At 32.9% G+C, this 23,989-nt stretch overlaps 1 protein-coding gene, 1 long non-coding RNA gene and 4 other non-coding genes across 6 annotated transcripts in view; 3 read left to right on the forward strand and 3 right to left on the reverse strand.

Annotated features, from left to right (window-relative positions):
• Positions 1 to 23,989, reverse strand: part of LOC149490773 (uncharacterized) — an 819,148-nt gene that overhangs the window by 79,265 nt on the left and 715,894 nt on the right. The window lies entirely within an intron of this gene.
• On the forward strand, positions 3,476 to 3,547 carry TRNAQ-UUG (transfer RNA glutamine (anticodon UUG)). Its single transcript has one exon. It is a non-coding gene; the product is annotated as a tRNA-Gln (tRNA).
• TRNAQ-UUG (transfer RNA glutamine (anticodon UUG)) lies at positions 13,012 to 13,083 on the forward strand. The gene has a single exon. It is a non-coding gene; the product is annotated as a tRNA-Gln (tRNA).
• Positions 13,783 to 13,854, reverse strand: TRNAQ-UUG (transfer RNA glutamine (anticodon UUG)). The gene has a single exon. It is a non-coding gene; the product is annotated as a tRNA-Gln (tRNA).
• TRNAQ-UUG (transfer RNA glutamine (anticodon UUG)) lies at positions 14,915 to 14,986 on the forward strand. Its single transcript has one exon. It is a non-coding gene; the product is annotated as a tRNA-Gln (tRNA).
• Positions 19,602 to 23,989, reverse strand: part of sens-2 (zinc finger transcription factor senseless-2) — a 55,284-nt gene continuing 50,896 nt past the window's right edge. Inside the window, exons 5-6 of the mRNA XM_089709226.1 lie at positions 20,279 to 20,533; positions 19,602 to 19,794 (exon numbers count right to left, since the gene is read on the reverse strand). Of these exons, the coding sequence (XP_089565352.1) occupies positions 19,718 to 19,794; positions 20,279 to 20,533 (332 nt within the window). The 3' untranslated portion in view covers positions 19,602 to 19,717. The remainder of the gene's footprint in view (positions 19,795 to 20,278; positions 20,534 to 23,989) is intronic.

A 23,989-nucleotide genomic window follows, 5' to 3' on the forward strand; every position in this document is an offset into this window, starting at 1 on the left:
ATCGAGCACGCTTGGGCAAGCCATTATGAATCGCAATGAATGTTTAGCTCGACGTCAAATTAAATTACCAATTTAGTACATTTCCCAGTTGGCAGGGCAGGCACGCACTAATTACCGAAGAGAATTCAATGCAATAAATCACGGACATAATATAACAGGGCTCAGTCGTCGCGTCGTTCAGGAATGCACGCCCCAAATCCACGGGTCGAGCCCGGATATATTTGAAACGTTGATTACGGGTACGGTGTCACCGGCCAGTTTTTGGCGAGTTCTATTTTGATTTTGAATTTATAGACCTTGTGTAGAGTGCTATTCACGTTTTTTAAGTTTATGCTTCGTTTGATATGTTTTTTAAGTGGTTATGAAGAAAATAATTTTGCCACATTTAAAACAATCGACATTGATTTATTAAAAATAATACATATAACAAAAAAAAAATAATACTTAACTAAAAATCGATATTATTAATGGCATAAAACATTACTCCAGAATTAAGAACGTTTGGGGAAGTCGGTCAAAGATTTTTATTTTAAGAAGAATTAAAATCGTTTTTTTCTTGCTCTACTACTTAAAATATCTATAGAATTCGGTAGAGGTGGTCTGCACACAAAAATAATTACTTGGCTGGGTACCTAATCGAAATTTAACAGTATCATCTAAATCGTCTATGCACATCGCGATAAAGTAAACATTAGGAAAATCCGCATCACAATATGAACCACGGCATACTGGCATAGATACAGGAGATCGTTCAAAATGTACCTAAGCTACAGCAGATGACCCACTGCATATTAATAAATAGGTTATTAGTAGAAAAGTCTCCAAAATGCTCAGCATTTTTCTTAATTCCGTAACAGAGGCAAAGCGCCACACAGCCAAATTGAACGTCGGGCAATTTAAATTTTCCAATTCGAAATTCAAATTAATGACGCGACTACAAGCACTTGTTTCGTCACTTGTTATCCCCACATTTGTTTCCCGCAACGGCCTAATCCCGGGTTTGTACCGGGATAATCCGGGATCACGAATCATGACACTATTGTTGTAAGTGTGAAACCGACACAAATAGGCCTACGGCTTTACGCACCCCTGCGATACACCTTCAGTTTATGCGGCAGATGATCTAATCAAAAAGGGACTCTATGATGTGGGGATAGAGCTTATATTAGATAAGTTATAATCTGTGAATGCAATGTAATTGAAATAAGAGTCCGAACTTAAAAGGTGCTCGTTTTCACTCCGTTTTGTATCTTGTCCCATACGCAATAAGATTCACTTTAACTGGGCATTGTGTAATAAATGTAACGTTTCGTCGTAAAGCACCGTATCTTGTTCAAAAACAACTGTGCACAAATAAAAATTCACTAAAAGGCTAACTTTTAGTGAATTTTTATTTGTGTACGGTCATTGTGCGTTATTAACGAGATTATTTTGGTATTGGCACAGTTTGTTCAAATATTGGCGGTTTATTTAATATGTAGAATAGAAAATGGTTGAGAGTTTTATTGATTCACATTATGTACCACAGATCAATAAAATACTTTTTATTGGTCTGTGTTAGATACATTGCTTTATATTTTTATGGTCATAGAGTCATACCGTATGGTACACACTTAGAGCATTAAAAAGGGTACACATGTTTGCACTTATTCCTTTTTAATTATCCTCCTTATTCCTTTAAATATCCTTCATTAAGCGATGCACAAATGATATAGGTATTTATAAAAACGATATTTTTTTATAAATACGTACTACTAAAATTATGAACGCGCAAACAACTCTGTCTGTCGGTTTGTAATATCTCTCGAAGCACTGAGCCAATCATGTATGCGTATAATTCCCACATAGAATAGGTAGGCTCAGAAACTAAGGTATTCAGTTCAGAGACAGTCATGTCTAGACAATAAAGGTAGGCCTGCATCTCAAGGAATTATGCAAACAACCACAAAACTGTATGGGCTATCGCGTAAACGTTCACTTTACGATCTCAGCCTGCGCCTAACCATAAGGCATTTACAGGTTACGATATTTTGTCAGTTGAAAAATATCGTCCAGTTTTTGATATATTACGATGCACTTATATTTTGTATTCTTATATTTTGTATTTGGATTTTGTATCTGGTGTTGGTTAAATTTTTAGTGAAAATTTTGCGAATATTTTTGGTATTTACTGAGTACTTAATCTACTTGCATTAATCTAAAGGTCTCGTTTTATATTTAGTAAAACGAAAGCTTTAGAAATAAATTAATTGAATTTCGTGGTAATATCATAAAAATTAAAAACATTATTGACTACCTACTTAGTTAGAATATTTATTATCGCTAACTGTATTTAAATAAATGATTATTAACTACACATTTAAAAACTAAAATTACGGAAGTAATGAAAGCTTATATTCACAAAAAATCACTTAAAGCAAATCATTTTATCGTTAACGAGTAAAATATAGAAAAAAATGTTGTGTGGTTTTATGAAACCACGGTAAAAGTGAAACTGTTCGAACGGTTCCGAACACTGCTTTGTGTAGCGCATGTCGCGTGACGGTCGGCTGCCGAGTAGGTATACCTACTCGGCAGCCGCGATACACGCGACATGCGCTACACAGACCAAAAAGTTTGAGACGATGTAATAAAAGTTTCACTTTAAAAAGCAATATTGAATTCAACGATATCGTATCGCAATCGTCGCGTGTAAACGACACGATTCGCACACGTTAACCGTTCGATAATTATCCATACATTGACGACACCCACGTGTGTCGTACGGCATGCACGCGAGATGGAAACTTTAATACACATGTAAATTTGCTTTTATATCTCACTTAACGACGGCCATTACGGGTATTGCCATGGAATTTGATGTTTCGATATATGGGAATCGCTTATTGGATAGTTAGAATTGTAGACCTCGAGGTGGGGGTAGAAGTTGTATGTAGGTATACTTACATATTGTATTTCTCTGAACGATGGTTATGATTGTCCTGTAAAGGAAGGGTATGCATAGGCATGTGTTTACTCATATTTTGACCTTCTCAATAACAATTTATAGATTTTTAGACATTTTATTATATTATCGTCTAGATCCTCCCGCCCGTTTTCTGTTTGTTCAGTAAACAATGTAAATAGGTATCTACCTGATGATCCTCTCTGATTAAATAAAACAAAATACGGTTGGAAAATTAGTTATTTATGATAGAAAAATTAGTTTTTTGTTACAAGTATAGTAGTAAGTAGTGTTTATTGACCACCGAGCGGCCCGATCGGGCCGAGACACAATAGATTTTCTATTGTGTCTGTGATCCGAGGACTGACGGAATATAGTACTAATGTGTTAATTAACAATTTTATAACATTAGTGTTGATGGTTTATAAATTCACGCTGGAATAGATGTCTAATTATGGTACTAAAACTGGTTTTCAATATAAAAAGAATACAGATTTTAATGCTATATTATCTTTCTAAAAATTTCTCATCGGTTCCATGGTGTAATGGTTAGCACTCTGGACTTTGAATCCAGCGATCCGAGTTCAAATCTCGGTGGAACCTGATTTTTGGAAAATCTTAAATTAAATGAATTAAAATCTGATGTTATTAATCTTAATCTAATCTGCGCTTGTGAGTTTATAAGCCACCCTGAATATATTTTTTAATGAAATAATAAGGGCTTCTATAGGTAATAGATATTATGTGAAAAGCTGAAAAAATAAAACACTAACTTACCTTTGAACTTATGGCGTTGATGCTTGCTGCTTTCTGCTGTACACGGGAACTGGGAAGGTACGTACGTTTTTTTTACATGAAAATATGCTATACCTATGTAATAAAGGTAAAAATTTATGTAAAAATTTATTTCATGTAAAAACACCCATATTAAAAATGTGTAAAAATCTATTTACAAAGATTGATTAAAATAAATCGTGTTCGAATTATTTTAATTAATTAATAATTTTACGTAATAAATATATATGAGATTTTGTTGCTTTAATGAATAATTATGTATTATATTTCTGATCGATCGCCTATTATCTATAATTCATTATATCCATTTTGTATCTCCTAATATTACTTAAGAACCTATATATTATGATAAATGAGCACTTTGATAATAATACTAGCAAAGTCGTTTAACTGCATATTTGCTTTCGAACAAGTAATTTATAATGTGAATGTACTACCAAGTACCATACCACAGAAACTAGTAGATAGCTAACGTAGGTAGGTACATACTTTATTTGTCACTAGCGGTCCGCCCCGGCTTCACCCGTGGTACATAATATTTACGTTTTCTCTACATAAGAACCATCCTCGTACTTCAAGGAATATAATAAAAAAAGAATTATCGAAATCGGTTCAGCCGTTCTCGAGTTATGCGCTTACCAACATATTTTGCGATTCATTTTTATATATAAGATTTGTATATAATTAATTCTTCACGTTTGAAAGCTTTATAAATACAATATTTTAATTTAGGAATTTATATTAGGTAGGTATCATTTATATCATATTATGCTGTAAACTATTTCGTTCACTATTAACTAATAAGTAATTAGTAACATGCACATTGTACTAAATTTAACGATCTAATGATTATTATTATTGGCATTTCCTATAAATTATAAATTTTCATTAGATCCCTCTTAACGGCACCAAGCACGCGAAAAAGAGAGATATTAAATACATTGAGAAAACCATGATTTATCGAATATGTAAAAATTATTTAGCCACATCGAGCTGTTTTTGGTAATATTGCGTCATCGAGATACCAATATAATTAAATTTCGGAAAAATTTAATGCCCAATTGCCGGTCAACACGGACGGTACCGAAACAAGCATCATTTATAAAGTTAGTATCAATAGTTATCAATATTGTGTGTATTATAACGCCTATAAAAAGAGTAGTGTTTGTAAACGACGTCAACTTAATTATTATGTTAGGAGTAAAGTTTTGTATTAATTAATGATATGTCTAACATTCATCAGAATTAAATTTTGTTAACTGTACTTTTTAACAGCACTTCCTGGAGTCTCTGGTTAAAAATGAAGTTTCTATAGTCATTCAGTGCGTTCGTTTTAGGTCTCACTGATAGGTACCTACTAAAGTGCCGAGCACACGTGTCAGAAGTGAAACTTCTTTCTTGACTTGATATTTAACTTAGGTACAACGCGCCTAAAGAAGTTTCACGACAAAAAGGGTATTTCTATAGCTTATAGGGATAAATTGCAATTCATCACATTGCATGTAAGGACACCATGGTGGTACTCCCAGAGGACATTGTCTGATCAATTATTACCGCTAAGTACGTAACTTTCACGCTAACTATACTGTCGCCATATGTTTCAATTTGTACTCGATAATAGGTTGTTATAGTCTTGTTTGGTTATTTATAATAGTGGTGAATAAATTGGAGATGTAAGTAGAATGTCTTATAGTAAGTGATTGTTAATAGCAAAGATTTGTATGTATTATCAAACAAAATAGGTTTATAGAATCTTCCGCTTCCGCTTCTTTCCGCAAATCTTGATTGAAAATAATATGTTTTTATTAATCACCTTAAAAATTCAACATAAGTACAGCTGACATTATTTCTGTATACCGTTTGTATACGTAGTTTAAAGGCTTTGTCAGACAGGACGCGTACTTAGCGCGCGTCAGAGCGTTAAGTTGACGCCGCGATATGACGCTAAGATGTGTTCTACTACCATCGTAGAATACCGTCAAACAGAGCGCCGGCGCTAGCAGTACGCAACGCTCTGTCGCGGCGTTAGGACGCTTTAACGTCGGGTGTTGTATTTTTTTACAAATTTTATTTTAGCGTCGGAGTTAATAGGCGTAAAATAATAATAAAATACTGCATAATGACCGAAAATTTGATAGAATTGGTTAGAAAATATCCATGCTTATATAATACGAAGGATAGTTCATATAAACTATAAAGATATATCAATGAAGGCAAAATTGTGGGCACAAATCGGAGAAGAAATTAATGAAACTGGTAAGTAAAAAATTCTTCCGACTCCGGAGTTAATATCGCTGTACCTTGTTTTGTTCGTAAGTAATAATTATGTAAACAACATGCAGCTTTAATAATATCAATTGCTGTGTCCTAACGCGCGCTAAAGCGTTCTGTTTGACGAAGCCTCGCGCGACGTTAAAACAGGACGCTGTAGCGCTACTACGCAGCGCTAAAATACGCGTCCTATCTGACAAAGCCTTAATATTATTAGTCTGTGATACCGTGGAAACCAGTCAATGTCAATTTAAAAAATTTAGGTTTGTAAATTACGTTAAGAAAATATTATTTTAAACGGAGTTCAAAAGTAAGCATAGGTTTAATTAACATTTTTCAATTTAAAATAATAAATAAATTAATACATAGAGCACATAGAGTCGAAAATAGTTATGTCGGTACATATTCATATTCATAACATTACATAAATAATAATATAAAATATTACATAATACGCTGTCACAAATAACACCAAAACTGATACCCAAAGACGAGTTTACAATCGGTAAAAAATTCAATACCCTGAAAGGATCGTCGCCCTAGAGAATCAAGGCGCAAAATTATGCAAAGAGGTTCAATGGTCAAAATTCGAGGGTACTTTTATGATACAAGGTATCCATATTTTATGCGACATCACGGCTGTACAAATCAATCATACCTTTACCTACTTTATATGCTGATATTTCGTCGTAATTTTTTTTTACCGCCTCCACCGTGATATCAAATATCTGGACGTGTCGTAAAATGTACTTTTGCAAATTAAATACGGTCGTATTCAGTTTTACGTGGGATTAAAGTTGTTTTTTATGTTTTCTTAAGATTTATTGCTTATATAGTAAAACATAGGTACATGAAACATACATAAGAACTTTATATTACTAAGTTTAATAGTACCTACTTTTATAAACTCGAGTTTTATGAGGTTAGCCGTTAGATGATTAGGTACCTATACATAATTTTAATATGTTCTCTTAGATATTTATATTATGTTTATATCATGTGAAACGTCTAAGTTAATTACAGCAATAAAGAACCTTACATGAAAATAAAATATGGAATATTATACGAAGTTTCAGAAACTCTTTTATAAGTCTCACTTAAAGCATAGATATCTTTAATATATTATATTACGTTTACTAATTTTCTTTTATTCCTCAACAAATAAATCGTATTAACATTTTGTTTTAATAAAAAAATATACTTAAAATACCAAATCAAAATACCAAATACTGAAATATGGTTGTTTAAAGCGTCTATAATTAAAAGCTCTGTTAATTTGTTGCAATATATTATATACAGGCGCTATATGCATTTTATTTTTCTGAACTTAAGAGTAGGTACGTTTCCAGATCATACTAATTATAGTCTGACGTTATAACATAATATTATTATTGATTATGATACGTTAACCTTATACTACATAATACCGTAGTATATTATTATTATAGTCTGTGATAATACTATACATTCTTCAATACATACATACTAGCTTATTGTATATACACTTACATTACTATATTCAATGAACTACTCCATATATACAACTTATGCCTTAAAACAGCTGTTTTCCCAAACTGTTGGAAGATAAGTCGCGTCGTTCCAGTGCCCAAAGGGGGACGTGGTAACAGAGTGGATGAGTATAGGCCTGTTGCAATATTGCCCTCACCAGCGAAGGTTTTTGAGTCTGCGGTGCAAAAAAGCATATTGATACAGATACGATCGCACTTGTCAGACGCTCAACATGGCTTTAGATCCGAACGTAACACTGCTAGCAATCTACTTAGCTATATGGCGGATATTATACCCGTAGTCGACGGTGGCGGACAAGTCGATGCGGCCTACTTTGATTTCAAAAAAGCATTCGACCTGGTCAACAATGATGTGCTGATAAAAAAGTTAGCAGAATTTGGATTCACTCCGTATCTGTTAAACTTTATGGCTAATTATATGACGGATAGGCAGCAATACGTAAATTATGCTGGACATACATCAAAACCGTATTTTACCAGATCTGGTGTAGTTCAGGGCAGCAATTTGGGCCCCTTGGAGTTTATTTTGATGATAAATGATCTTCCAAAGGTAGTTCATTATGCGAAGTGCTTGCTTTTCGCTGATGACCTTAAACTATCATTGCCAATAAAAGATATAAGTGATTGTGAGAAACTTCAGAGCGATATTGATAGAGTTGTAGACTGGAGTAAAAATAATTTATTGCAGTTCAACACCTCAAAATGCATGATTATTACTTTCTCTAAAAGTACTCAAAACCAAACAAGGTATAACTACCACGTAGATGGGGCACAGATGTCGAGGGTAACTGAAGTTAAAGATCTTGGCGTTAATCTCAGTACTGACTTGAGTTATAGTAAGCACATAACTAATATTTGTAAGAAAGCTTTTAAAAACTTAGGGTTTATATTGCGGATGTCTCGAAATTTTTCGAATATTAGAGCTATTGTTAACTTATACAATACTCTAGTAAGAAGCCAGTTGGAATATAACTCCGTTATTTGGGGCCCGCATGAAATTAAATATAATCTCATGCTAGAGCGCATACAAAATAAATTCACTCGTTACCTTTACATGAGATTATACGGGGTTTATCCTTTCTATCCGCTTATGTATCCGACTTTATTCGTTTTGGGCATGGTGGGATATAACGAGCTGAGGGTTAGAAGGGACCTGGCGTTAATCTCGTACCTGTTCAGGATTTTTAGAGGTAGGATACATAATGCGGATATTTTGGGTAAAATGTATTTGTATGTACCAGATGGATACGCGGGGCGCCGGCGCCGGCCGCCGCTGCTGCTGGTGCCGTCCGCTCGCACCAACTTGCTAGGTCAGGCACCTATGACGCGTGCACTTCGTTCACTCAATGAAATAGCAATCAAAACGGATATATTTTGTTGCACTTGGGATGAATTCACGCGAGTAGCTTTATTTGTAATATGCTATAAAAAGTAATGTATTTAGTTTGTATGTAGTTATGTTATATATTTCTAATTTCGATGTAACCATGATGTAACCAATTAAATGTAAAACCACTATCGTATTGGGAAACTGTAATGTTAGTGTGTGTTTTCAATAAATAAATAAATAAATACTCTCAAAATTATAGCCATTTCATATACATACTCTAATCTTCAACAAATTGATTCCCATTTCATATTAGTATATAATATGCTTTGACGCATGTTACGAGAGGATAAATTTTATCGTCGTATCACTTAGTACCAAATTGCTGATCGTAAATATACTAAGGTTTGTCATATTTATGACATATAAAAATGTATGTGATCGACTTTTACTGTACACAGTAATCACTTTTCGTATGAATATGGGCAATATTGAGATGTTATTATCGCATGGAAAATGTTCGGTGCGACAGAAAACACATTGGTTAGTTATGTACCGTCAATTTATTTTTCAATAAGGAATTCCACATCTTTTGGCATATATGAGGCAGATATAAATTTTTATAGCATTTAATTAAAAGAATTTTAGATCCAAGTTATATTAAAATGCGAACTTTCAAAATGTACAAATAAATAATAATATTATAAAACTTTCAAATAGGTTTTGCTGTTTCCGAAGAATATGCTTCAAAACTCTAAGTCAAAACTAGTCAATCTATTCCACAGCTTCTTCCCCTAAATTTAAGCTAAGATTAGATTTATTAAGACGTCCAAGAATCGTCTTCATCTTCTTGATTTGCATCAGTCACGTGCCGAGTTATATCACTTTAATCGCAATTGAAATTCAAAGGGCACCCCGGCGAATCAATTACCCGCGGAGTATTCAATACCCTCTTGATAGAAATGTTGAATTTGCGTGTGAAAGAATGCGGTACGCGTTCTTGTGTCATCGATTTTGTGTGTCTTCGAGTCGGTGGGCGGACTGCGCTTTGCAAATTGGAATTGAATCGGTCTTATGATTTGAAGGGAGTTTTAATTGCGTCGGGTTGAAGGTTTAAAATGGTGTCCAAGATGCTCAAATTGTTAAATTCATGAATCAAAGAATACATTGCGCCTAGATGAAGAATCTAATGTGAGATCGAGTGTAAAAGCTTGCCATCAAGACCAGCTCTAGTTTCTCTAGTCTGTTGCTTTACTAGTAGCTTTGAGATAAACATTAACGACCAATGTTCAAAGGTAGGTACAGAATGTTATGGTATAAGAAAGTAGTAAGGTGTGGACAAATCTTTTCGAATCTTCGAATAAGATGACATTTTCGTAGCCTGCAGAATCTAATTATCTATTCTTATTAAATTATTTTTTACCCCATAAAATATAAGGTAATATCAGTGATTAGAAAGTCGGATAACATACCTAGGTACATCATTTGAAACTATTATTGATTCAGGCCATATTGTATTTTAATCAAGTACCTACCGGATTTAATTAAAATATTGCTTTAAAATTTTAACAGAATGATATTATCTAAAAGCAGGTAAGCCACATAAAAATAATGTAAAGTACACCAAGAGTGTTATTATGTAAATATGGAGATTACGATGGCAACGGGATATTTTAATGGCATCGGAGGCAGCTTGATACGATTGGACCGAGAGGGCGCGTAACTCAATACGCAACTTGGACGCCCCGAGTGGTTGATAGGGGTGGGATTGTCGTATCGATATTTTGTCAGAATTGATATTTAATTGTTGTAGAATTTTATGGTACAAGTACTTTTGTATTGAGGTAATCGTTTTTATGAACATTTGTAATAAAACTTTAAGATGAATAGTTTCAGATTTCTTCACTGTGTGGAGTGGTGTGGTTTAACACCAAGCCACGCGTCTGATCGTTTGCTCTCTGATAGCATAAAGAGAGAGAATTAATATTCTACATGGTTATCTATAAACGTTTTTTCGATCAATTGTTGAAAATTACATTTATAATTTACTTAGTACCTACACATTAAATTTCATAAATTTTTTCAAGTGGTAGTGTTAAGTGTGAGGTTGACTTTTGGAATTGAGTTGGTTCCTATTTAAAAAATCTGTTACGTTAAAAATGTTTACATTGCTATTGTAATACGATGTAGATACGATCATTATAAATAGAAAGCTTGAAAGCTTGAAAGGAAACATAATATTCAGAAAACTCTATCGACAGCAGCCATCCCTAGAGAACTCACGAAAACTCTAAACGGATTCAGCGTCTCAACTAAGCGACAGTTTTAAAGTAACTCCGCCCCTAACTCGATTCCAATGCGTCGAAGTCTCACAGTTCGTGCTATCTTTATGTAAATGTCGCCAAGATAAGTTTGCGAAAATGTAAATTACACTGTCGCGTTTCGCAGTCGTGTATCGATGATAGGGGTACGCTTGTAGAGAATTTCATTTTAGCCCGCGTGACACGGTTTTTAATGTACTCGTGTTTTGTGTTTGAATGGGCGCGACTCGCGAGTATAGGTATGCCGTATGACGGTGGTTCAGGATTGCTGGCATTTGAGCTCTATGTGGTCCTTCCACATGTTCTTCCTATAATATGTTATTTACTGTCAGGAACACGGTGGTAAAGTCTAAAGGCTCTACATTACTGATATAGTCCTAAAGACTGTAGAGATCTTATATCGATAGAACGTGAATAAGTTATAACCTCTTATACTTATGTATTAAATGAATTGTAGAATCTTCTTAAAATCTGGAAAGCCTCCTGTTTGTCAATGGATTCATTATCCATTGCAAATTGTAATGTACAAAAGCCACCTACACCATCTTAAATTTTATTCTGCAGTAGATACATAAATCTTGGCTACACAAACCATTTATAGAACCCTTAGGAATGTATCTATATATAAAATCAAGAAAACATATTTTTTTGCAATACAGGTCTTTTTATTTTACCTCTTCAGTTCCATGCGAGTGCATACTTATATTTGACAAAAGATCACGTCGGTAAGCTTTTACCGTGTTGATACAAAACTGCAGACGTTTCTCCTTACCAACTTCTTAATACCCTGTCTCCAATGCAATATCTACGTTAACCTTTTGAAATAAAGTCTAATTTCCACTACGGTAACAAAGAAGTGAACCACTGCTAAGAAGAAACGGATGTTATTTTGAGTGGAATAAGAATTTCTATCCATAATCATATTGCGAAGTTCGGAATTGAGCAGAGCGATGTACTATTGATTTTAAGCTCTATATCTAGGGTTGAAAGTTCAGTTTTGCGTGTGCTGTTTCGCAGGTGGGTCGACTGGGTAAAATTTGAATAAATTTGATGGCGCCACAGCCATTGTGGAAGGGTGATATCGGAAAGTGATAGTGTCGCGATGAAATTGGTCACGACCCGCGGATTATCAAGCCTTCCAATTGAATTCAGTTTGATATTCGCTGAACGAGATAATATAGCTTCTATATTCAAAATATCTGACATAAAAAATGTGTCTATACCGCCGCCATTTTGAATTCATTTGTGACAAGTTACACGGGCCGATTTTTCAATGCTTGGATAAAACTTATCCGTCCAATAAAGTATTACACGATAATATTAGTAAACTGTCAAATACGGGCAATTAGAATACGTTTTTAAAATGGTAGTTTTATACATTATTCGACGAATAAGTTTTATCAAAGGATTGAAAAATCAGCCCAATCATTAAGCTTATCGTAGGAACCGTATATTTTGTTTAATTTTACAAGGCGTTTATAAACTTTACTTCTATAGAGCATATAAATGGCCATACCATAGCATAAAACAAAGTCTCTGTCGCTATCAGTCTGTCTGTCTATGTATCTACTTACCTATCCTTAAATATTCAAAACTGCTCAAAGTATTTCTATGCGGTTTTTTTTAAATAGAGAGAGTGATGCTTGAGAAAGGTTGTAGTATGTATATCATTTTGTAAGGTTTTAGACAAAGCCGCGATTAAGTTAGCAAACATAATAATATGTAGAAAACCTATTGTTTAAGTTATATGCTTTCCACTTATTGGTATTAACATCTGTTTAAATATGGTTGTATTAGAATTTTTCTTTTGTTACTATTATCATCGGTTCCATGGTGTAATGGTTAGCACTCTGGACTTTGAATCCAGCGATCCGAGTTCAAATCTCGGTGGAACCTGATTTTTGGAACACTAATACATTGAATGCTTATTCGATTGTATGCCTATTACATATTTTAAATAACCTATTAATAATTATTAATTCAAGTATCTAGGGCATAGTTTAAATTTCCTTCAGAAAATGAAAGCAGTGAAAAAGTATCGGTTATTCTCATTAATTTCCAGTGTTAATTTAATTTTCCTGGTACTTAATTTTTGTATATTTAATAAATTATGGATTTTATCGTCACACAATACTAGGTTAATAAATTTCTTTGATTATAATATCTTTCTAAGGGCCGATTTTTCAATGCTTGGATAAAACTTATTCGTCGAATAATGTATAAAACTACCATTTTAAAAACGTATTTAAATTGCCCGTATTTGACAGTTTTCGTGACATTTTAATATTATCGTGCAATACTTTATTGGACGGATAAGTTTTATCCAAGCATTGAAAAATCGGCCCTAAGTACAATACGTAAATGACAAGCCACCTTATGAACTTATCTGTCTGATAAGTGATACTTGCAACCAGAGTAATAATTAATCTTTAAAATATTTAATTTAAATCCCAATAAATTACACATAATTTAATTAAAAAAACTACTTTAAAACAACGAAAGCAATTTAAAAATGTAAAACTTGCTAACATAACTTTTTAGAAGTTCTTATTTACTGTGAATTAAATGGTATTTTTTTTTAATTTTTCAAAAATCAGGTTCCACCGAGATTTGAACTCGGATCGCTGGATTCAAAGTCCAGAGTGCTAACCATTACACCATGGAACCGTATACGAAATTTATTAAATCGAGAAACTTATTTGTAGACCTTTCACTTATCAAGTGTGAGGTCACAAGGTGAAGTGAAAGGCAGATGAAGGTCAGCAATATGTGTTTATTCTTTTATCATTATGTAGATTTTTAAATGATATAATAGGTATACTTAATTTGTCGAATTTGTACAGTGGGTAGAAAAACAATGGAAGGTTCGATCAGTAAAAGTCTGTTGGATATTTATCAATGGATGGATATACAAGTTATAGTAACAAGTAGATAATATATGAATAAAAATGTACAGAATACAGATATTCGATTATAGTTTTATTCGCTTTAAAATTAAAATTTTGATTGATTTTATTTTATAAATAATTTACAGACAACAGACTCAATACGGGTTTCTTAATAAAATGATTGTAATCAATATATAATTCTTAGTATTCTACAAAATATAGTTTAATAATGAAATCGAAACTCAATACATTTTTCGCATTTTTCGTTCATTAATAAATCCGCCAGGGCCGCATTGAGCTAAATCTCAATCTCGTGGGGCCACGCAATCATCGTCGGAGCGCGCATCAATTATTCACAATACTGATTGCGTCCGAGACGCACGTGGATGTTCCTGCATTATATATGAGTGGCGATTCTGACTGGGCCAGGGCCGGATTTAAGGCTGTATTTTATTTTATTATTGAAAAAATATGTTTAAATTTTAATAGATATAGGTACCTAGTGAGGTATTTTATATCCTTTATTCTCTTGCGAATTGTATCATACGTAAAATTTTTCATGTGTCTAAAATACTATTAGAATCCTATAAAATGGGTAAATCTCATTTTAATGATTGTAATCATGAATTATCTTTGAGCTATTTATAATATAATCAGAGCAAAAATGTTTGATAACCGCATGTTTTATGCATGCATGAATAAATTATTCACTATCGATTTAATTGCTATCAGATTTAACCAAATAACTGAATGTTTAATGAAAAAACACCTGTTTAAATTTGTAGGTAAACAAAGTTCTATTCAAAGCGTGTTTAAAGTTTTCTTCTAAGTCAAATACCGGTTCCATGGTGTAATGGTTAGCACTCTGGACTTTGAATCCAGCAATCCGAGTTCAAATCTCGGTGGAACCTGATTTTTTATTTAATTTATTCACATATTAATTTGATTAGAAACAACTCTTTGAGTTTATTTTCAACAAACAACTAACATATTTTAATTTATTTTTCAGGCATATTAAACAACTTCAGGAGAAGACAAATAAAAATATGTACTTAGATTATAATATGTATTACATTTATTCACAAGGAAACTACAATCCGGCCCTTTGATGCGTGATAACAGGCGTTTAGCGTGAGGCCCCAGAGACAAAGGGCCCAGCTTTATTTCCAAATCTATTTCAGTGTCTTACGCAGAAGCTGTAATCAAATAGAGTTTAGTATGTGATAGAATATTATATGAGAATGGGCTCAGAAATAAAACCTTTTGTTGCTGACGTGGAATTGGTATATAATTTTTGTTTGACGTAACAAACGAAGAAAAAGATATATCTCTACATTTATTTATTTATCCTAAATAATAGAATCAAGGGGCCTTAGACAAAGTAACAATTAAAAAACGATTACGAAGTTAGAAAAGGCAAAAATGTATGGGATTGACATACGCCGCGTTAGATCACGTGGTCTATCTAATGTCAATCCCATACATTTTTCCTTTTCTAACTTCGTTATCGTTTTTTAATTGTTACTTTGTCTAAGGCCCCTGAAATCTTAAAATGCAATAGGTACAACATTACCTATGTGTTCATCTACTTATGATTATGCTCTTTTTCATTTGGTTTTTAACGTGCGAAAATTCATTTGCCTTCTGCGTTCAAGATTAGGTTTTAAGAGGCATAGATGGCTAATTAATAATTACCAAAGAAACACGAGACTTTACATAAATTATATTATGGACAAAGATGAATGTAGCTATATGTATTATATCACATAAAACTATGCTTTTGTACATAAGAAGGGCATTATTATTTAATTATTTCCGCCGATGGAACCCAGGGCCTACCAATTTTTGCCAACATTAATGATCTTATCAGAATCCTATTAGAATAATGATATTTTTTAAGTTTGCAAGTCGCTTATAGAGATGACGTCCATTTCCGTACTTTATAAAAGTGGACCGATTAAAAACTATTATCTAATGAAACCATTACATTAATGAGAAATCCATCATCGCTCTTCAAACATATTGAACGGTAACAAACATTGCGATTACAATTGATTGCTTTTCAAAATAACCACGTTTTGTTAGTAATTCTTTAACCTATTATGTATACCTATGTATTAAGAATAGGTAGATGATACAGGGTGGATTGCCTTATATAATATGTCTAACAATGTTTATCTTACGACTATTCAATTTTTGTAAAGCTATGTAGTTTTGTCCTCATTCTATTAAAATATGGCAATGGCATCGTTGAAACCTTATAAAATAAAAAATAAAAAATAAACATGTGTAATTCGTCACAACATGGCATTATGTTTCATGCAATAGACTGAGTAATACCTAGGTACTAAATACTAATCGAATTTCTATGCTGCATCATGGAGCCTACAGTTTCAATTTCGACCTTCTTAAACTAAAAACTCTTTCTGCATTTTACTGCACATGTCGTAATGATGCATGCATATACATGCAGCAAATCGATTTATTAAGATATTATTTTACCCAAAATACAAAAACGCTAAAATACGTAGGAGACGAGCCACATTATCTTATTAAATAGATTGGATGGAAAATCGATATAAAGCGATTTACATTCATCGCCCCAACTTGTAACTGGAGAAGTCACTCTACGCTCTCGGAATCGAATTAAGATCATCGCTATAATTGAGGCTTGTTAGCATAATTCTGTTTCTTAAAAATAATAATGGTGGTGGTAGGATATAAATTAAAAAGTGAAAGACAAAATGAGGGTGCAAAAAAATTTTGATTTTCATATGTTGTTTCAATTGGTGAAAACGCATTGTGATTAGACCACTCTGTTAATTATTTATTAAGTAATCTATGCTATTGTTATAGCCCTGGAAATATTTATCTAATAGATACTAAACATTGTTAGCGTTCATTATAGTGAGAATAATAAAAACTTATACTTCACGGATGAATACCGCTTTGTATTCGATTTTTTTCTATTCTTTAAAACTCTACTTCGTTAAAATATGTGGCTTGGTGGTTTTGCGAACTATGACGCGAGCGTAAGATCAAACATTAATTCATTTATTACAATAGATCTTTTAGTTATAACGAAACACATATTTTAACTAGAGTTAGATGTTTGGCTCTACATGAGACATGATTTCGAAAGCAGTAATAATTCCAGTTTGTAAAAATGACAGAGCTTTATAGGTGGTCTAGCGTCATCACTTTCCCACACTGGAAATAATACTGCTTTAAGACATCATAGTAAAACTTCTAATAACTTCTTCAGAATGCAAGCTCTTCTTTCGGATCTTGGCAACATTTTACATGAAATTGTTTTTGGTAGGATATATTATAATCAAATAACTTTGAATATAAAACCATGAGGTGCATAAAAGGTAGTTTTACGTACAAGAAATAAAAATAAAACAACATTGCTATATATCATCGTTTATTGAAGTGATAATAATTATAATAACACAGGATTGCACGATTTCTTTGGATCTGTTCATAGCTTTACATTATATACACGTGTAACATACTTATTTAAAATGTCGAGACAAATCTTATTCTAACATAAACATCTAAAACAATGAGGAAATAATTGTACTATGATTAACTCGTAACAATTATATAAATAATAATAATACGCTTATCTACGTAATTAATATACGTAAGTTTTGTACATTTGTTTTTGTTAATAATTAAAAGAAGTGATTAGAATTCGGAGGTTTATATTTTAATATAAATATGAGTCTATACGGTATTTTAGTTGAAACAAAAAAAAGAATTGACATACATACATGATGGAAACAGTTTTTAATTAGTGCTATATTATAATATTTTATTTACATTAATTACTTATCGGAATAAAATTCAATTTAGACAATGGATTTAAATGTGTTTATTTTTTTAGAATACTTTAACTCTTTGGATACAATTTTCAAAATATAGTAATGAATTCGTTTGCCAGAAAAAGGGATTGAAAAAGAAAAAATAACAAGATTTTATTGGTTCATATAAAAGTATTTTTTATGAAAAAAGGTAGGTGTATAAAAAACGTACTGGGAATATTTTATTCTTAATTTCAATACCATAATGTTAAAACTGGATGCTTGTTTTAATGGATTTCACATAAATAAACAATAAGTCCAAAGATAACAATTTTCCTAGCAATATTCGATATAATTTCGGTATATTACATTAAAATCTATGTACATTTATATTATTTAACGTATACATAGATGATACACTTACACAGTAAATTGTTAAGCTTAACTAATGTCTTTGTAGAAGTTGGTAGTTTTAAAATTATGCTTGTTCAAATTTGCTTGACAAGCCAGACGTAACGTGTAGCTTTGGCTTAACTCTAATATGTACAAAATAACAAGAATGTAGATTTAAAATAAAATTTTATATTTGACAAAAACTAATTACTTTTTATAGGCTTTGGATAAAATTGATAGGTAAAAATAGGATAGGGTAAAAGCGCCTACAAGAACTATCTTTTAAACAGAAAATCTCTATATCAATTAATTCAAAATTTTTGTTAATCTTTGGTATTTTATATGGCTAATGTCTTTTGGTGATGTTTATTTGGAATGCAAAATAAATGGAATATTTATACTTACGGCATATAAAACTCTTAATAAAATTGATTACTTACACATTGTTGTTAATGTAAAAAATAATGATAAACATATTTTCCCTGTAAATAAAAAAAATGTTACAATAAAATTCTAACCGTATTATATTTTATTGGAATGGAAAGTATGGAATATAATGTGGAATGGATCCAACAGTCCAATAAACATTTAAAAAATTACTAAAATAATAATTATTATTTAGTATTCTTAAAAGAAATATGGAAAAAATTAATTGTAAGTAAATCTAGAAAACATGTACTTAGTTATGCATTATTTTATTTTATCTTTTTCGTCCTAAAATAAAGTACATATATTAATATGTAACTATAGAGGAATGAAAGTAAAGTACAGTTATCGTTTAATCGAAAACCTATGACCTAACATTAGGACATAATAAAAATCTAAATGGAAAATTATTCATATATATATTATGTTTCTTAGCCTGAGATCAAAAACTCCTTACGAATGCTTACATGCCTTACGAATCTTTTTACTTATTCAATGGTAACATACCTCTTAGGCCATTTTATTTTTAATATAATTATTCTTTATATAAATTGAAGAACGATAAATCATGTTATCTCACGCTTTCTATACAATATTTGTGTGTTAGAGTAAGATAGAGTGATTTTTTTCGTTGTAATTACTAATTTAGATACTTACATTAATTAAACAGTGATGTTATACAATAGCTGAAGGTGCTTGATAATTTTTTTTTACACACATAATTAAAAAAAAATGTAATAAAATCAACGAAATAAAGACCTAACTATTATATTATTTATTCTATTTTTTTTAAACCCTTTGGATGAATACGGAAAATAATGTTCAATTACAAAACTATTTAAGTATGTTACATATTATGCATTCTTTGGTTACCATTACGTCTTAAATAAAAAAAATCTCTAACTTTTTCCGAGAAAAATTCCTACTTATTTTCATCTGTTGTATAACATCGGATCACAAACGTCTTTGGTATTAGCTAGAGCCTCAGCGCCATGGCGCGAAGGCTGTCGTGCTTCAAGAGGGTAGTGGCTGCAAAGGCGGCACCGGCGTGATTCGGTAGTCCTGCCGCAGCTCTGGGTGCGGACGCATATCTGTGATAGAATATATTGTTAACATGTGTCTTGTGATGTAAAAGCAAATAGGTATGTGAAATGTAAGACGAGAAGAGATTAAGTAGCCACATGGTTTTTGGAAGGCGCCATTTTAAAAGGGTTACCTATGTCATATTATTATGTGCCATGTTAAATGTAACTGTTTTGACGAGTGAACAATGAAGATGTATACTAAGCCATACATCTATAAAAATGCACAAACACATACATATTTAACTTTATTTTGTGCACAGATCGCCAAGCTTTACTTCTGAGTTAGTAGTTCTGTTTATTTCTGAGTTTCCTGCAATATCAAGGAATTTTGATTATGATGTAAAATGTGCATGCACATAATATTCGAAAAATTGCATAGGTATTCTTTCGAATGTGCGAAAGGGATCAGGATATCACAGACGATGAAAGTGATCCAGTATCAACCAAATCAGCTATCAATTAAAGTACCAATAATATACTAAAAACTCACCTATCCTATGATCCGGTACGTGCATATCCGGGTGCATAGCATGGACATCCGTATGCGTAGGCATATGCTGCGCATTACGCAGATCAGCGTGCTGCGTCTCTCTATGTCTCCGCAAGTCCACTTTACGCTGAAAGGCGCGTCCACACAGCTCACAGGCAAATGGCTTGAAACCTGTGTGCTTGCGGGAATGGGTGATCAGGTTCGATGACTGGCTGAAGGCCTTGCCACACACTTGGCACTTGTGCGGCTTTTCGCCTGTGGACAATGAGGTGGATTAAAAAGGGAAGATGTGTAATTAGAATTACGAAGTATTGAATTGAGTAGTTAAAAAGGAGTAGGTGTGGAATTATGAAGTTTTGTTGATAATTTGTTGTTCTCTTTCTTTATTACTTTGTTTTATTTCCGCATGTGCTACCTAAGGCTAATTATAATTGTGTAAGTATTTGAAAATTTAACGCAGAATATTTTGCTGATCTATACGTTTTTTTTGCATTAATTAGTTACTTCTAATTATAATAGACTAATGGAGCTTTTCTCTATTAAAGTATCTACCTACAGTAATGTTTATTAAGCATTAGAATACATAGCATTAGATACGGAAATGTTGTTATATGGAGGAACTTCCTATAAAGCCAACAATTGTATCAAAATTAAAATTATATAGTACCTACAAGGCAATATTCAAAAGGAAGGATAAAATATTCTTTATTGGAAGAATTTAATTCATGGAATTTAAACATTGAGGAACAACGCGTAAATAAAACCCGTAAATTAAAGCTATCTTCAGGCGCGATCAATCCTTTTATGAATGGAGGAAAATTCATTGATTCATATCTTTTGAATTATATTTTGTTTTCCTAGTTTTCCCGTTTCCGTCCGGTGTTTCGCCAGCTTTGTCTAAAACCTAATCTATACTAAGTAATATTATAAATGCGAAAGTAACTCTGTCTGTCTCTCTGTTACTCAATCACGCCTAAACTACTGAACCAATTTTCATGAAATTTGGTATGGAGATATTTTGATACCCGAGACAGGACATAGACAGGAAATACCACGGGAACGGGAACTATGCGGGTTTTTCTTTGACTGCGCGGGCGAAGCCGCGGGCGGAAATCTATATGTGTGCTAAATTTCATTGTAATCGGTTCAGTAGTATTTGCGTGATAGAGTAACAAACACACACACATCCTTAAAAACTTTAGCATTTATAATATTAGTAGGATAGGATTGCAGTGTTATAAAAAAATGCTTTACTTAAGTATTTTGAAGTACCTACCTACCTACCTACATAATATTTAATATGTACTTTAAGAAAGTTACAAAGCATGTAATAACTAATAAGCAAGTCTACTTCTTATAGATCAATATTATTTAGTATCTGCTACATAGATATGATGGCTATCGCAATCACGCTGACGTTCCAATGGAATGGTCCGGATAATCCGTGCTCCGGATATCCGGGTATCGATCCGCTGACACGGGGGATGGGTTAGGGTGCAGGGCTGTCAACTGCTCGTCACATGTATGTTTAAATGAACCTTACAGATAACTTAGAATTGATGAAGCCAAGATGTGTAGTTTTAAAGATTATAATATTACTAGCGGTCCGCCCCGGCTTCACCCGTGGTACCTACATGTTTATTACTAGCGGTCCGCCCCGGCTTCACCCGTGGTACCTACATGTTTATTACTAGCGGTCCGCCCCGGCTTCACCCGTGGTACCTACATGTTTAAACTATCCTATCTCTCGGTGTGCGAATTTTATTATAATCAGTTAAGTGGTTTAGGAGTCCATTGAGGACAAACATTGTGACACGAGATTTATATATACATATTAAGAGATGTTATATTAGGTAGGTCGGAATTCGGAAAGTAAAGGATTAAATAAACATTCAATTATTATTATTTCATCAAGTACCTATAGCTAAATGTGTGAGGAAGTTATTATTTAATTAATATAGTATGCATCATATAAATTAAACATGTAAACGAGGATCAGAAAATAAGTCGTTAGAAAGACGTAAAAAGAAAAATTCTGATAATCATATCGTACGACTATTTTGTAGCTGGCTAGTAATATTTTCAGAACTATGTGTAATCTCAAGACAATGATTTAATAGTGTCGACAGCCCTGAATATGCGGATATCCGGGCACGTCCGCGTATTAATACACGTCCGCGTAATCTGTGCCAAGTCGGGGCCGCATTACGGATGCGTGGCGGATACCGGCCGGACAATTTATCGCCCGGGCATACCCGGATATTACGGGTTTATGTATCGTGATTCTGCGGATATGGTTATTGCTTAGTTTTATCCGTCGTGTACTGAAGATTGTCGACCTGTCGTTAGGGTTGTGAAAAATTCAACGAAAAATTTTCCCGTAAATTAAACTTTCATGTTCATAGTACATAATAATGATAGGCTATGTAATATAAAATATGAGTAAAAAATTAATTATCTACTTAATGAATTATGTATATGTTAACTAGTTCGATTTATTATAGTTTCGTTTCGTATTATATCGTTTATTTACGTTAAAAAACTGTAATTATTTTAACGAGGTATAGAAAAGGCAAGTTATATCCAATCGAATAAATGTCAAAGTATCAATATTACCAGCTCAATTACACAACTATATCATACAATCATAGTCCAAAGGTTACATCATTGGCCCTTACAGCAGTATCAAGAACAAATCACGGCAGCGCACCGATACCTAACAATTAGGTATTTTGAAAAAGGGCCGCTTCAATCAAGGGGTCCGCGGCGACTTCATTAGAGGGAACGAGAGGTACCTCCTCTCTTTGCACGACAGTATGACGCACCAATTTATATCTGTCGTGCGATTGGCCGTGATTTCAGCGACTCCTCCCCGCGTTGCATAGCAACGGGGGGACCCCCCTCGCGTTATGGATCGCAATTTTCCTTTGAATTGGAAATCAGAGCTGAGGCTCGTTACTCCATCTTTGATAGCAGATTTTTAGATGCTCTTTTCACTTTTGTTGCTGTTTTCGCTCATGTTATTCGTGAGGCTGTGTGTGTTTTGTTATGTTGATATGTGGGACGTATTGCAAGTTTCTTTCATGTTGTAACTTTAGGGTTACAGGTTGAAAATATATGATAAATAGGTAGGTACATTGTATAAAATAATGTATGCAGACAACATACCTAGGTACATATTTTGTGAGAAAGGAGAGCTTTAGATTCGATTTTAATGTGATATTTATTCGGTTTGAAAATTCATTACTCTTACGTACTAGGTAGTAGACCGTATAAGTTATAAATTAATACATTATAATATATATTTCACTTACTGATAACTAACACTTACGAGCCATTTTTCTTTAGTTTTGTCGCTCTATTCTAGATATTAATAGTTATAAATATCACACTCTACATGATATTACCAAATCAAAATATCACAACGTTCACGTAATACGCGGGAAGTGTGTAAAATCTTCGCAAGAGCGTAATTACGAGGGGGTGCCCGTAATTGTTCGCAAGACTCCCTCGGGTCGGTTATCGACGATTCATTGAGATCTCAGTTTGAAGGAGTCTGTATAAGGAAGATTTTGCCGTTGAGATGCGGTTTATTTTCCTTGAGGTTTTGTAATGTTTTGAGAATTTTGAGTTCTGTATTCTTGAGAGTTATGAGATGATTATGAAAGTTACTGTATTCACGATCAAGTAAAAATGTTTGATATTGGTATG

Source organism: Colias philodice, chromosome 2 (assembly GCF_061535455.1).
Source record: "Colias philodice isolate Cphi_HAF_F1 chromosome 2, ilColPhil1 Martin Lab GWU primary, whole genome shotgun sequence".
Taxonomy (NCBI): Eukaryota; Metazoa; Arthropoda; class Insecta; order Lepidoptera; family Pieridae; genus Colias; species Colias philodice.